A 13633-nucleotide genomic window follows, 5' to 3' on the forward strand; every position below is an offset into this window, starting at 1 on the left:
CCCTCCCATCCCCGTCGGCATTTCAGTTCTTGCCTATGATGTCACATAAAGGCTAACTTAACAAGGCGTGATTAAGAAAAAAAAAAAGACTGAATAATCGCCGCTCTGACAGCAATGACTTAACCCGACGGGACGCGGATGAATGGCTTGAAATCTTCTCTCCAAACACAGAGCCAACATGATTGGCCACTTCAGTTTTCCTATTTTTTATTTTTTTTGCTGACATCACAACAAAGCTACAGACTTCATCCTGCTGCCGGTGCTCATGCTCCAATTCTTTTCTTTCCCCCTGCACGTTTCTTCCCTGAAACCAAACAGTCGGCTGTTGTGTGATGTTCTGTTGTGTTTGACTGACTCTTTATTCCCCAGTGGTTGCTGCCAAGCGAATGTGTGAAGTCGCTTGATGCTCAGGGCTGCCAGGTGTATATTTTCCTTGTCTTCCCCAATCTTCAAACAACAGCAGCCTCCCTTGCAACCGCCTGGAGGGATGTGTGCTAACAGCTATTCCCCAGTTGGGAGCATAGCAATTACAGAGCCCCTCCTCTATCCCTGTAATTGCATAGGGAGCTGCTTCCTGAGCGATCAGACAGTTAGCCAGCCACCAAGGGAGACGAGATTCATCATTTTGAATAAAGGTTGTTTTTTTTTTTGTTGTTTTTTAATAGAGCGTGGGGATTCATATTCTAACCTTTTGCCCTGCTGTTTGCTGCGCTGTATGATGGATGGGACAGGCCGCTAGGGGATACACACAAAACCTATTGACGGGGGAAGACACACTTTTGGAAATAAAGAAAGTCTGCGTGTCATGCAGACTGCACTGAGTCAGTGGAATCAACCGTAACTCTGCTTTGCGGTGCTGGTTGGAGCGCCTCGTGTTTATGTCCACACAAGCAGGTTTTAGACTGTGGTTTGAAACCTGAGCTCGCCGTATAGTGTGGAGCGTTTAAGTGTCACCATGGGATATAAAGGAATTCCTCTATTTTTCACATGTCCCCGATGGGTAACATGACACCGCGTTGTGTGTTTTGTGGGGGTCATGGTAACAAAATCCTCTCACCGCTGGCCTCGAGGAAACTACGACAGGTAGTTAGGAGCAGTGCGCTAATGACGCTGTCATATTGAATAAAGGGGCCGAATAAAAGGGAGCCTAGCATCTCAGTTCCATTAGTGTGTGCAGGTGAAGCGTGGCTGAGGCGTTGCAAAGAGTGCGGCCGAAGATTGTGGTTCTGAGAGTTATAACATAAAAAGACAAGCGCTTGTGATGTTTGGTCAGACATTTTTATTATTTCTTGCTTCATGACAATGAAACGACTGCATCTTTTCGATGAACCTGCTTGTTTTAGGGGGAAATAAATGCATACGGTTAATAGTGCCTCCAGGACAGCAGGGTCGCAGTGCATCATTGTGAAATGACTGGGGTTGAATAAAACTCAACCGTACAAGATGTTTTAATTCATGAGGTTTGCTTCAGTTGTTATTTTTTAGCTGAACCTCGACAGGAGCTACATACAAAGTTTCACTTCAAGATATTATATTTTTTACACCGTATGTGAACCAGAACAAACAGTCTTCCTTTAACGTCCTACAATGGATTAACAAGGGGCTGTCACTGTTGTGCGCGCAGTGACAAAAAGTATTCCAAGCAAGGGGCTGCTCCTCTTATCATTTAGTCTGAATTGTGTTGCGTTCTTGTAAATTCCAACTTAGGTTACTATCTCAGCAGCCCCTGCCTTCACTATCACACACGGAGGACCTGTTAAATCACTTTCTTCTCTCGAGGAGTTTATACCATAATACTGCTGAATTTTGTATGTAGCTCCGTTAATGAAAAAACAAACAAAAGAGGTTCGGTGACTGATGATGAGGGCAACACTTGACCCATCCACCAACATCTCAATGATTAAGGGGCTACAAAAGCTGCATAAGATGATTTATGTGATCTTTTTCCATTCTGAATAACGCGTGTGATTGGCCTCAAGTCATTTTCTTCTGGGAAAGACCTCTGAATGATAACATGTCAAAGGGTCTGTGCAAAATTGGATAAAAAAAAAACATCCCATGGCTGCCTCCTGAATTCATTCCTAATCCTCATTTTCTCCTACTAACGCAGCAAATGAGCGGTCACGTCAAAAACATTGCAGTGGAAATTCATATTATTGTGTTATCTTGAAGTTGGCTCCAGGGTCAGCTGTAAACTTCCCGCCATTAATGGATGGTTGTTATACAATAATGCCCAAGAGATCGGGCCAGTGCCATCACTCAGGTCTAATTGACATGATGAGGAGCTATTACTGTATTGATCCACCTGGCAAGTGGCAGTGGATCAGCTGGGGCCCCTATCGACCTGACTAAGTGGCACCAAAGACATCTGAAGGGTCAGTCGAATGTTAAGGGGATTGTTACCGTTTGTTTGTGAGGTTGAATCTCAATCAGCTTAGGGAAATTAAAAAATATATAATAATGAATGTGGGATTTGAGGCATTTTCCACAAGTGGACAAAGACAAACAAAAAGCTTATAATACCCGTAAAAAAAAAAATTGTGCTTGTAGAACGAAAAAAAAAGCTCATTTTCTGAATCAGAATCGAAACTACATTTGGTGGATCACGACTAAACCTGCTTAGGCAACTTAGTGAGTTCATTTCATAACAATAAATTATCATAAAATAGACTTTTTGAACTTTTTTTTACACATCCACCAAATACTGTACATAGACTGTATAACAATACCTCCATAGTGATAAACTTATTTAGAAACACGCACACAGACACACAGACACACACACACACACACACTCAGTCTCCCATCTCAGTTCTTTTTCTTTCTCTCAGTCCCAACCAAAGTCATGGCCGGTCATCTGGTAGAACTTATGATTGAAGGGTTTATAAAAGGCCCTTAATCTTTGCACCACCTCCGGGTTGATATTGGGATGGGTCCTGCCTTTGGTTTTGCCTAAGCAGTGCGGCTTGCTGTTCCCCTCCGGCCTCTTAATGCAGGGGAAGCCTTTTGTCGGGTTAAAGTGAAAGTTCTTCTCCGTCACCACCCTCCTGAGGCCCAGAAAGTCCTGGACGCGGGCCATCTCACCGGCCGGGTCGCTGATCAGGCGCTCACCGCTGACAAACAGCAGCTGCTCCATGGGGAAGTGCTGGAGCCAGCGCTCCAGGTGCTTCGCGTACATGCCGATCTGTACGGCGCTCCACGTGGTGTCGATCAGGCCCGCCGACATGTTCTTGAAGGTCAGGCTCTCGAAAGAGGGGATGTCGGGCTTCTTGGAGCGAGTCTGGGTGTAGTCGGAGATGGCCCGCGTGACCGGGTCTCGCACGACCACAATGAGTTTGATGTCTTTCGACATGGTGTAGATCCGAGCGGGGACCTCCTTGGTGACGTAGTAGCTGGGGGTCTTCTCCATGGTCAGCTGACCCTCTGACGACTTGGGCATCAGTTCCCTGCAAAAGACAGAAAACACTGTGATTCAACTGTGATATCCGGCCAATTGTCAGTGCACTACTTTCACCTTTTGATGTCCCTTTTTGTGATGCCGCCGCTTTTTGTAGCGAGCCATGATCAAAAGTTCCTAGAGATTACCGTTGACACGTTCGCCATGTGGCAGGCTGAAAAGCGCTGTCAATCACAAACACATGAGCAGCACCTGCGACAGGAAGTGTTATGCAGGGCCAAAGTCCAATCAATTATCTGCGATTGCATGTGAGCACAATACGAGCCTTCTAAAGACAAACCCTGGAGGGAGACATCCATCTCCTCACCGCTGCTGCTGCAGCTCCAGCTCCAGCTGCTGTTTCTAATCTACCCTAAGACCTCGAAATGCTTTCAAACCACACAGTCCTCACCCTGAAATTTCCACACCTTCATTACCCAATACAAAAGGTGGTTTAACTCGTGAATGGACTGCATTATGCTCTTTGCTGTCACTCCATGACAGATGACTCAGACTGCACCTTTCTGCTCCGGCTTGACAGGAATTTGATGTAAAATGCATAAATCTGAATAGGCCGCGCATTTACTAGGGAAAGGGTCGGTGCCTGTGCCCGTAACTGCATATTCTTGTTGACCCTGGATGGCTCTGCTTGATCGTAATATAGCCTGTTAACCGCAGCCCTCACTGGATAATGGCTAAAGTGAGCCAAGGGGGATTAGGACTAAGCCAAACAAGCCAAAGCATTAGAAGCTTGGTCGACTGCCTTGTTGGCTGGCTGGGTCATCACTGCAGACAGAGGGCACAGATGTGTGGCCACGACAGTTCGACCCTATGGGTTCTGGGTAATCTCTGAAGAAATACGAGCGATTGGAGGCTATAACATAAACCACAATTTGATTAGAGCCTTTGGCATCTGTTTGGTAGACTTGCATAGTTGGCATTCAAGACCCTCGCAAATTGATTTGGGCAAATTCCCTTTCAAGTTCCCGCAATTGCAGATCAGATGTATCACATTCTGGTGCAGCAAACGTTTCTAACATGCGTTAAAATGCAAATTTGTCCATTTCCTGCAATTTGCTGAAAATGCCCCAGAAAAGTTTCAGCGTTCAAGATCACTTTGGCAGCGTACATGTGACTCTCCAGCTATCAGTGTTTGGTAATATTCTCCTCCCGTCTGATTGCGCCTGGTGGATCTTGCTCGAACAACAGGGAAGCTGAGGAGCCTTGTCATTAAAGTGATTGCAATAATTTCCAACCATCTGTTGGTACACGCACAAGGAGCTTCAACGCGCCTTTTGGAGCCCAGCAGCTTTTATCTTGCAAATTTATGTGGTGGAAACAAGCAGAAAATGGTCTGCGCGGTTTTGGCTTCGCGGAGCGCTCGGGAAAAAAGAAAAAAGAAAAGCCCAAGTGATTATGGGAAAAGTAGGCATCACCCGTACCTCATTACTGCGGCAAAAAGAACCACACATGCGGTTGTCTTTCTTATTCAATTTCATCATCTCATGTCACCTGCTCATTCCTTCCCTCCTTACACATTTGTTCCACTGCCTCCCCCCTCTGAGACTTTGCCACCATTGTTGGTGGCGGAGGGGGGAAAAAAGAGCCGCAAACCTAATCAAGGTAATAGGTATGACAGATGCAACCCGCGTTATCAGATCTCCCGGCAATTATCTCCAACATCGCCCTGGATACACAGAGCAGGAACGCTGCGGGGCATTTTTGCAGGAGCCTCGAGGGGGGACGCAAAAACTTACCACCAATCAAACTTTCCACCCGGTCCCCCAACAAAGCAATCTGTGTGGGGAAACGCATGCATTATTCATCTTTTCGCCGAGACAGCGATGGGGGAACATCGCCGAGCGAGAAGCGAGACAGTTGCCCGGGGTTGGGAGGCGGGGACAAAAGGGAGGCCGGTTTTCACAATTTGTTCTGCTTAGTAAACAATGTCCTCAGAACCAATAGGTTTGCTGCATCCTCATTTATCTGTCGGCCAGTCAACGGCACCATCATTCAGCTTCAAAAGCACAGAGGCAGTAAAAAAAAAAAAAGAAGCCGCAAGCGTGCTGACTTTTGCCCTTTCATCAGTTGTGAGTGTTTCTATGCTAATGCGTGAGGATCAAACCAGGGCCGGGGTGAGACCCGTATTTTGCCCTGGTGTTTCATCTCTCACACGTTCCAGATAACAATCTAATTTAAACGACAACAATTGCTTTGCTCTTTCTGCTCATTTTCAAGCTTTCTTTCACTCTCCTTGGAAAAGTACCAATGACTTCACTGCACAGTCAGTCAATGTGGTTTGCAAGAGCTAAAACGTGATTGCATCATCGACAATGCTGCAACCAGTCACTGCAATCACTCCCAGTGCACTGACTTGACAAGCAGCCCAAAACAGACTGTCCAACCAGGGATTTTCACAGGTGCTTTTAATTAGCGTCATAGTGCCTGCATAACGCTAACGCTTTTTGCATCAGGCTTTTTTTTCTTAGCGATTTGAAAAGGCAAAAAAAAAAAAAAAAGGCTCTGAGACAAATGAACGGTGCAATAAAAATAACCTACTCGGTTGCTTCCGCAGGGACATAAACCTCCTGCCCTCTAACCTAACCTGGTCAACCCGCCAGAGAACAGAAGGATCCTCAAGATAAGAGGGGAAGCCGAGGAGGTTATGAGGAGGAGATAAAGCGGAGAAGGGGAGAAGAGAGGAGGATTAGATGGAATCAGGTGGAGGACACAAACCCACACCTAAGTCTTCAATTTGATTCTTGGTGCTGTACACAAGATTCATCGGTGCCCCACACAGACAGATTTTAATCCGGGGGGGGCCGTGGCTGGGTTGCGTAAGTAGCCTGTGTTTTGTCTGCGTGGCAGTCAGGTGTGTCCATTAAAGAGGCTGCTGTTGGGGAAGTGCCTTTGAAAGCGGGAACCTTGTTTACATTCACTGCTATCAGGCAGCCGGTTCAAAGGTAGGAATTTACAACAGAGCGTGCCTGAAAGTGAAAAAAAAAAAAAGCTAAAAAGTGCTTCATACGTCAGCGGTGAGTTGCGGTGGTATTTACCCAATTTTGGCCTCGCAAACACACTGGTGGATGTTTTTCGTAATGCATTTTCTTATGACTTCCTGTTAAAGTAGAAAACCACCATACAAGCAAACTGTCTTTCGCAATTGCCGTCTGCATGCAACCACATAGGCAAGCGCTAAAACTCAGCTGAAAATTGTGCCGGTCAATCAAAAGCCTGCAGAAAAACTGAAAAATTAAATCAAAGATTAAGTTGATAACATGCAAAAAGAAATGACGTCTGATACCTTTTGTCTGCGGCTAAGCAGCACGTTTGTAATAATACCCTGCACTTATCTGTGGACCGGGCCTGGGAGAGCGACTGTGGGAATTGTCCCTCTCACTGACAGAGCAAAAGGTGGTGGTATGCTGCCACTTGTGACAATCAGACCAAAATATACTGCAAGATGAGACCCGGGGTTGGAAAAAAAAAATCAAAGAGGATTGCGTCTTTAGAGCGGGCAGCTCTGTGGTTGTCGCAGACGTTCTTATCAGGAAGTTGAAAGTTATGGTCATCTTGCCTCGCACTCAGGACCTTGATTATCTCGACTGCACCCCTGAATAGCAATGCTAGTGTTGGGAAGGTCTTTTCTCCTCCTCCCATCTTCTGTTATTGCTGTTGCCCCTGCTGCTGCTGCTGCTGCTGCTGCTGCTGCTGCTGTTCAGCTCAAGGCCACCTGACTGTCTGGTGGAGACAGGCTCGGTTTTGGAGGAGGACGAGGAGGAGGAGGAGGAGGAGGTTCTGGCTGTGTTCTGTCTTCCCTCACGCAGCTGTCAGCTTCGAATTAACACATAACAATTCTGACACTTGAGTGTTTGTGGAATCAGCAGGCACGTCTCTATCGGTGCAGTGCGTCTAGAAAAAGAGCAGATTCACAGGGAGGCTGTGAATGATCGTACTGTATCATTTAATCACAGCAGTCATTAACCAGTGGATGTTTAACCTGCAGCCAGTGATTAAATGTTTTTGTTTTTGTTTTTTTTAAAAAGACAAGATGAAATGTAACAAGGTCTGATAGAATAGAGTTTTAAAAAATGTCATTTGGGGCTCTTACAAAACAACGGAGCGCTGCTGCAGTGAACCAGCTGGTTCGGCGGCAATGCTGCCAGAGGACGAGCTGGATTATGGGTACTTTGAAAAAGAAGAATTGGAAGCAAGGCCGTCGAATGATCGCTGTTCAAACAGCGAAGTCCGACAGAACTGAATTTGCAAATCTCTTGCAAGAGGGAATCAGCATCGTGTGAAATACTAAATTCGTAGCACCACAATCAACCTGATGAAAGAAAGGAATAATCCTGTAACCAGCTGAAATATCATAAATAACAAACTAAAACCAAGACACGGGAATAGCTGAAACAATTCAAAAAATGAAGCGCTTTGACAAATGTCGCCGCGCTGCCGCCAACAAACGCAATCCGGCGCAATTCCGGCGCGTGCACTTTTGACGCACGCACTCCAGGAGAGGAGCTGTTAGCGCAAAAACAAGGCATCACAGAGGCAAAGCGGAGACGGCGGAGGCAGATCCTGCAGCATCTGTGTCTGGCTGACAGGGGGTCTCCGCTGCAGCCGGCACAAAGGCGGCTGCAGGAAACTCACATTTTTCTCTGAAGATGCAACAAAAGGGGGAGAGACGAGGAAGCCAGCGACTCGCGGGGATATAATGGAGTGGAACGTGTTTGGTTCCAGTCTTTCCGGAGTGTTGTAGTAAGTGCTGCGGTTTGAAAAACTGCCGCGGGTGAGAAGGGGGGGAGAAAAAAAGAAGAAGAAGAAAAGCCCAGGGGCTTGTTGGAGCAAATTAAATCTTCAATCTCCACCAGCAGCGACAGCGACGAAGGAGTGGGTGGGTGGATGGAGGGGTGGAGGGGGGCGGGGGGTGGTGGTGAACGTTTTCAACGCTGACAGTGGAGAAGACTCAATTCCAGGAAAGATGGCCATCAAGTTGAGGCTTTTCGAGGGAGTAAACCGATGGAAGCTGGAGGATGGTCCGGGACAATTACAGCGGAATGTTGGCAACACATTCTTTGAAGCATCTCGTTAACAAGCTGTTTTGACTCCCTTTTTTTGTAGGTTTTTCTATTTTTATTTTTTTTAAGTTTTTGCTGTCAAAAGTGCTGACACATCAGTTCAAGAGCTCTTCCTCATTCGCCCCACTGCTCCGCTGCGTCCTTGAAAGAGACGTGCGAAATGTCGAGTAAGCACTGGAGAAGAAGGAAGCGACTCCTGGGAAAGAGGAGTTTCCTCACCCCAACTTCAGCTCAAAGTCGACTTTTTTTTTCGGTCCTGGCAAGCCTGGCTTTCAGAAGTTTGGAGGTTTCTCTTGGGCAGGTTGCAGTGAATGGCCCCTGTGATGAACTCCTGCTGGGCTTCGTCAAAGGGCACTTTCACCCTTCTGAGCACATTTGCATACAAAGTGAAGGCTGAGAAAACATGTTTCACACTAATTGTCTGCTCCTTTATTGTCGGGGTTAATGGAGGCCCCCGGGGGTCCTCAGGCATCCCCTCTTTTTTTTTTTTTTTTCCTCAGCTCCATAATACTGTTGCACTCTTTCCTTTTTTTTGTGCCCCCTCCTCCCCAAAAGACTCACTTTAAATTTACTGCCCTCTATCTGCCACTGGCCTGCAGTAAGCTTCCCCGGGGCTCTGCACCAGATTACGCCGTCCTCCCTGCCGGCCTCGGCCGGTTAATAAGAAGGAGGCTCATTGTTCTACACATGGAGCCTCGAGAGGGAGCGAAGAAAAACTCCGACACAATCACAGCAATTAATTTCACAGCTCCCCCATAGAACTCAGAAGACGTTGGCGGAGTTTTTTTGTTTGTTTTTTTTAAGAGATGAGTAGTTAACCTGCCAGGATGAGACATGACGGGCAGGATGAAGCCCAGATCCTGCCATTAAAGGGAGGCGCTCGCTGTTTTTTCTTGCCATGTGTGAAAAAATGTGCCCCATTGTGTCCGACGTCCTGCTGAGAAGTGGGGGGCGGGCGGCAGGGGTGATGGACAGAAGGAGGGGAGGCCTCCTCTGCTCAATGTGGGGGGGCCTGGCAGCAGCAGGATGGATGCAGCAGCCGCAGCAGCCGCAGCAGCAGCAGCAGCAGTGGACCTGCACACCAATCACAGCAGATAATAAAAACGGTTGCGAGCACGACTCAATGCCCCGGCGGGAGCTGATAAGCCCACCCAGCAGAGCCCGTACCCCCCCCCCCCCCCCCCCCCGGCCAAGGGCAACCGAGTGAAACACATGGAGGACAATAAAATAAAATAGTAATAATTAAAAAACATCTTCGTCTGGCTATACATTGAACTCAGCCATGAGATCCACCAGAGCGCAGGATGACGTTTGAATGGATTTTTTTTATTTTTTATTAAAAAGTTTGGTCACATCACGCGAAAGTCTCTTCACCAGACAAAAGAAAATGTGGATCCCGCTTGTACCTCGATCAAGAGCGTGTGCTACAAGTGTCATTTGCAATTAATGCAGGTTCTCTGCACAAAAGTCTTCCTCATCTTAGCTGCCACTTTGTAACAACTTTATATTTAGTTTTAAAGGTCCCAACAAGACACAAAGTCCCGCCTTTACCCTGTCAGCCCACTTTCCAGGAATGATTAAAGTCCAACCTGTACTTCTGCTACCCGCTCTGCGCAAACTTAAAACACCCATGTAGTTCTGGCAATCAGCCCCTCATGATGTCACAAAAAGCCATTAACAACTCCCCCACCTAGAAGCTGGTTCCACCCGAATGGCATTTTTTTTTTTTCATCTGCTTTCCAACATGTCGAAGGTTAAACAGAGGACTAAATATTCTATTCTGAAGATCGGTGGATCTGTTTTAGGACGATGTGCCGCACGAAGCTGCTCGGCCGGACTTTGGCACGACAAACAAACATCTGTCAACAATACGGGGACCTTTTCATTTTGGCCGCGGTGCTTGCGTGGCTAATGATTGACCTAAGGTTCGTGGCTATTAATCCAAGATGAAGTGTTCCCGGAGCTTCACCGCTAAGATGGTCATTAGCGGCCGAGTCTAAAGTCACAGTGCTTCGCTGTACCGGGGTCGCCGGTGTCACCGCCCCCCCCCCTTCCTCGCTGCAGCAGCTCAGGCCAAGTTGTTTTAATTAGCGCCGTCGTCTCCGGAGAGGAGAAGACGCTGCCGTGTCTGTGCGCGTCCGTGGATCAGACGCTGGCCCCGCCTCCTTCCGCCGCACGTTTGATGCGCGGCATCTACTGTGAAGAAGGGGCTATTACTTAAATAGCATTTCATTTTATGCATCTTTAATGACGGCTGCTCCTCTTTTTTTTTTCTTCTTCTGGTCGGATTAGAGGAACCAGCGGGATGACATCAGTTCAGAGGAAATCACAGGATGTTTTCTCTGAGTGCTCCTCTGACTCTTCACACCGTGCCCATCCACGAATGTCCTGAACCTGGCCGGAAATTCTCAAAAGGAGCCTGAGCGAGACGCCCTTTGAACACTGCTTCACTAGCTCTGCTCCGGCTGTATGGAGCCAGCTTTGAAACAGTGTCCCGGTCCTTTGACATCCTCCCCTTAATCCCTCAGCTCAGTCAAACGCTTTAAACTGAAGTAGGTCCCCATTAGCTTCCCTTTAAAAATGTGTCCGTACTGGTGTGATGCGTTTGAGGTCCACCAGTTTTGTTTTTTTTGTTTGTTTTTTTCTTCCCTGGACGATGAGATCGATCATATTCACAAAAAAACCCCTGTATATCAGGCAAAGATGTTACGGAATGACACAAGTGAGTCAATATTGAGGTTTGAGGTCCAAGGATGACTGATCAAAATATCTCTTAATGGCGCTGGCTGAATCATTCTCCTCATTAAGCATCTCCTGCACTTCTGAGCCACAGAGTTGACTACATTTCTGTTAAGATTTAGGCAATGTGCATAGAAGATATAAATACACACGCACACACATATGTATATACATATACACATATATAAGTATTTAAACATGTATATATGTATGCATTTATATGTTTGTACTTACATCCTGTCAGTCATAATAGTCCCAATTAATAAAAGACCTAAAATACTGATGCACATGCAAAGTCTAAATTGCCGTGGGTCTAAAATTCCTTTGAAGGTTATTTGAACAAGCAAAAGCTGATTGCGCTTTGCCAAATGAACAGTGTGGTGACCATAAGCAAACAGAATGCAGGTGTCAGTCTAACCGAGTACCGTGACCTGTTGTGTTAATGTGCACTTTGTGCATCACCTGCTTTTGCTTTTAATTTTATTTCAGTTGAAGCATGTACACGTTTTTCACTTCTACGAATAGCTGAAGCCCGACGGCAAGAATGTTTAAATCGGCCGGATGTGTCTGTGATTCCAACTTTAACCCCCAAGTTCAATCAGTTAGTCAGACTGTCAGTCATTAAAAGTCTTGTCATCATCTGGAGCAACTGCCATGAAACATTAGGGTGACGGAGGCGTCCTGCTCTTAATCGTGTCTGCATCATCTCGCCATTAAAAACTCAATGGATGCCCTTTGAACAAAGCACCATGCAGGCAAAACTCTGCTGCCCCTCTTTCTTCCTCCCCCCCTGTCTCGATCCCTCGGCGAGAGACGCGCTCTTTACCTGTACCACTCCAGCCCCTTGTCGTAGTTGCGGTCGAAGAAGTGCGGCTCGGCCCCCACCGCCCTGATGTCCGGATGCAGGCGCAGGAACTCGAGCAGCGCCCTGGTGCCCCCCTTCTTCACCCCGATGATGACCGCCTGGGGCAGCTTCTTGCTCTCCGAGCCGTTGACGGAGGTCGTCGGGGCGGCGTTCTCCTCGAGCGCTCTCGCCGCCTCCGCCCGCACCTCGTCCCACTCGTCCCCTCTGCTGTCCAGCTCGCCCTCGTTGTTCAGGAGGTCCCTGGAAGACCCCACGGACGACTCCTGCTCGCCAACTTCCGCCGCCGCGTCGCCGCCCGACCGTGCGCCGTGCGCCAGGACGGGCACGGTGGAGCAGTAGCCGACGCAGCAGTAGATCATGTAGACCCAGAGGGACAGCATGATGCACAGCACAAACAGCTTGTTCTTCACGTGGGGTGATGACACGGCATGTAGGCGTTGTGTGAGCGGACTATATTCCATAGGACCGCCGTGGGAAAGTTGTATTCCGGTGGCTCTCGGGCATCTTGGCGCGAGGCGCCCCTAATTCCCTGCCATGGATCCAATCCAGGACGGTTCAAAGCACAGTCTTCGTTGAAAAATGGAAAATAAATAAAACAGAAAAATCAACAAAACCAGCTAGTGTTGTAGCGCAGTGCTTCCGAGTCAAGTGGAAGTTGTGAGGACAAAGTGTGAGGAGAAAGAGGACAGGTAGTGGAGAGCAGCGCTGGGTCAGCAGGGGAAGCAGCGCCTCTCCCATCACTCGCTCTCGGTGTGAGCGCTCTCTCAGGATGCGCCAAGTTATCTCAAGGAGGCGCACAAGTTGGACATTGCGTGAAACAAGCCACTTCCGGTGCAGCCTTTCAGCATAAATTTGGACTGTTTCTTGAATTTTTTTATTTATTTATTTTTAAATATATACTCAAAGATGATTTTAAACGTCGTCTTTTGCGATGTTATACACGATGTTTTCACACTTTTAATTATGTTATAATAAAAACGAAATGTACGTTGTAATTTGGTATTAACCATTACAATTGAATGTTCGAAAAAATATTATTGTGTTACTCCAAACGTACCTATTAACAGTGTAATGTAATCTTCAATAGCCTTAAAAACTTCAGTTCATGCTGAAAATACTAATAGTGTTCACCACACTTTCATGTATCAATATTTGCAATATACTTTATATCTTGAATTTTTCACACATAATTCATTGTAATATTCCATTCATTCAGTCCACTTCAGTTCAAGCCTATATTTAGCCCGCATGTATTTCTGAAGAATTTTCGCTACGAAATACTATTTTATTTTGAAAGTTGCACGTTTCCTGTCCTGTCCTTGCCGTTTACATGGACTTTGAAAAAGCGATTGGACAAGTGTTTTAGACTTGAATCGCTGGAGGTGCGGTGTTGTTCACTTGCGCGTAGTAATTGAGATCACTGACAGCCACTTGCCCTTTGTTTTACAGCTGTAGACTCAGCACAATAACAAAACGTGACCAGCTTGTCACAAATCAGCTGCTTCTTTGCTT

The 13633-nt window shown here is 46.9% G+C and overlaps 1 protein-coding gene and 1 long non-coding RNA gene across 2 annotated transcripts in view; one reads left to right on the top strand and one right to left on the bottom strand.

Annotated features, from left to right (window-relative positions):
* The window catches only part of LOC142892931 (uncharacterized), a 26757-nt gene extending 15356 nt beyond the window's left edge, over window positions 1-11401 (top strand). Inside the window, exons 2-3 of the long non-coding RNA XR_012927623.1 lie at window positions 6012-6399; window positions 10810-11401. This is a non-coding gene — a long non-coding RNA (uncharacterized LOC142892931). The remainder of the gene's footprint in view (window positions 1-6011; window positions 6400-10809) is intronic.
* hs3st3b1a (heparan sulfate (glucosamine) 3-O-sulfotransferase 3B1a) lies at window positions 1260-12874 on the bottom strand. The gene is made up of 2 exons (XM_076033074.1): window positions 12083-12874; window positions 1260-3446 (listed from the first exon to the last, which is right to left on the bottom strand). Exons 1-2 carry the CDS (start codon window positions 12580-12582, stop codon window positions 2828-2830), a joined length of 1119 nt encoding a protein of 372 aa, XP_075889189.1. The 5' UTR covers window positions 12583-12874; the 3' UTR covers window positions 1260-2827.
* Between the last annotated feature and the right edge of the window lie 759 nt (window positions 12875-13633).

Source organism: Nelusetta ayraudi, unplaced genomic scaffold (assembly GCF_046127955.1).
Source record: "Nelusetta ayraudi isolate G7.1 ecotype Tasmania unplaced genomic scaffold, CSIRO-AGI_Nayr_v1 ptg000040l, whole genome shotgun sequence".
Classification (NCBI taxonomy): Eukaryota; Metazoa; Chordata; class Actinopteri; order Tetraodontiformes; family Monacanthidae; genus Nelusetta; species Nelusetta ayraudi.

Excerpts from the sequence above, each read along its gene's own strand:
- hs3st3b1a (XM_076033074.1), bottom strand. The coding sequence starts at position 12,582 with ATGGAATATAGTCCGCTCACACAACGCCTACATGCCGTGTCATCACCC. Across the intron at positions 3,447-12,082 it reads AAGGGGCTGGAGTGGTACAG|GGAACTGATGCCCAAGTCGT; the intron begins GTAAAGAGCGCG and ends TGTCTTTTGCAG.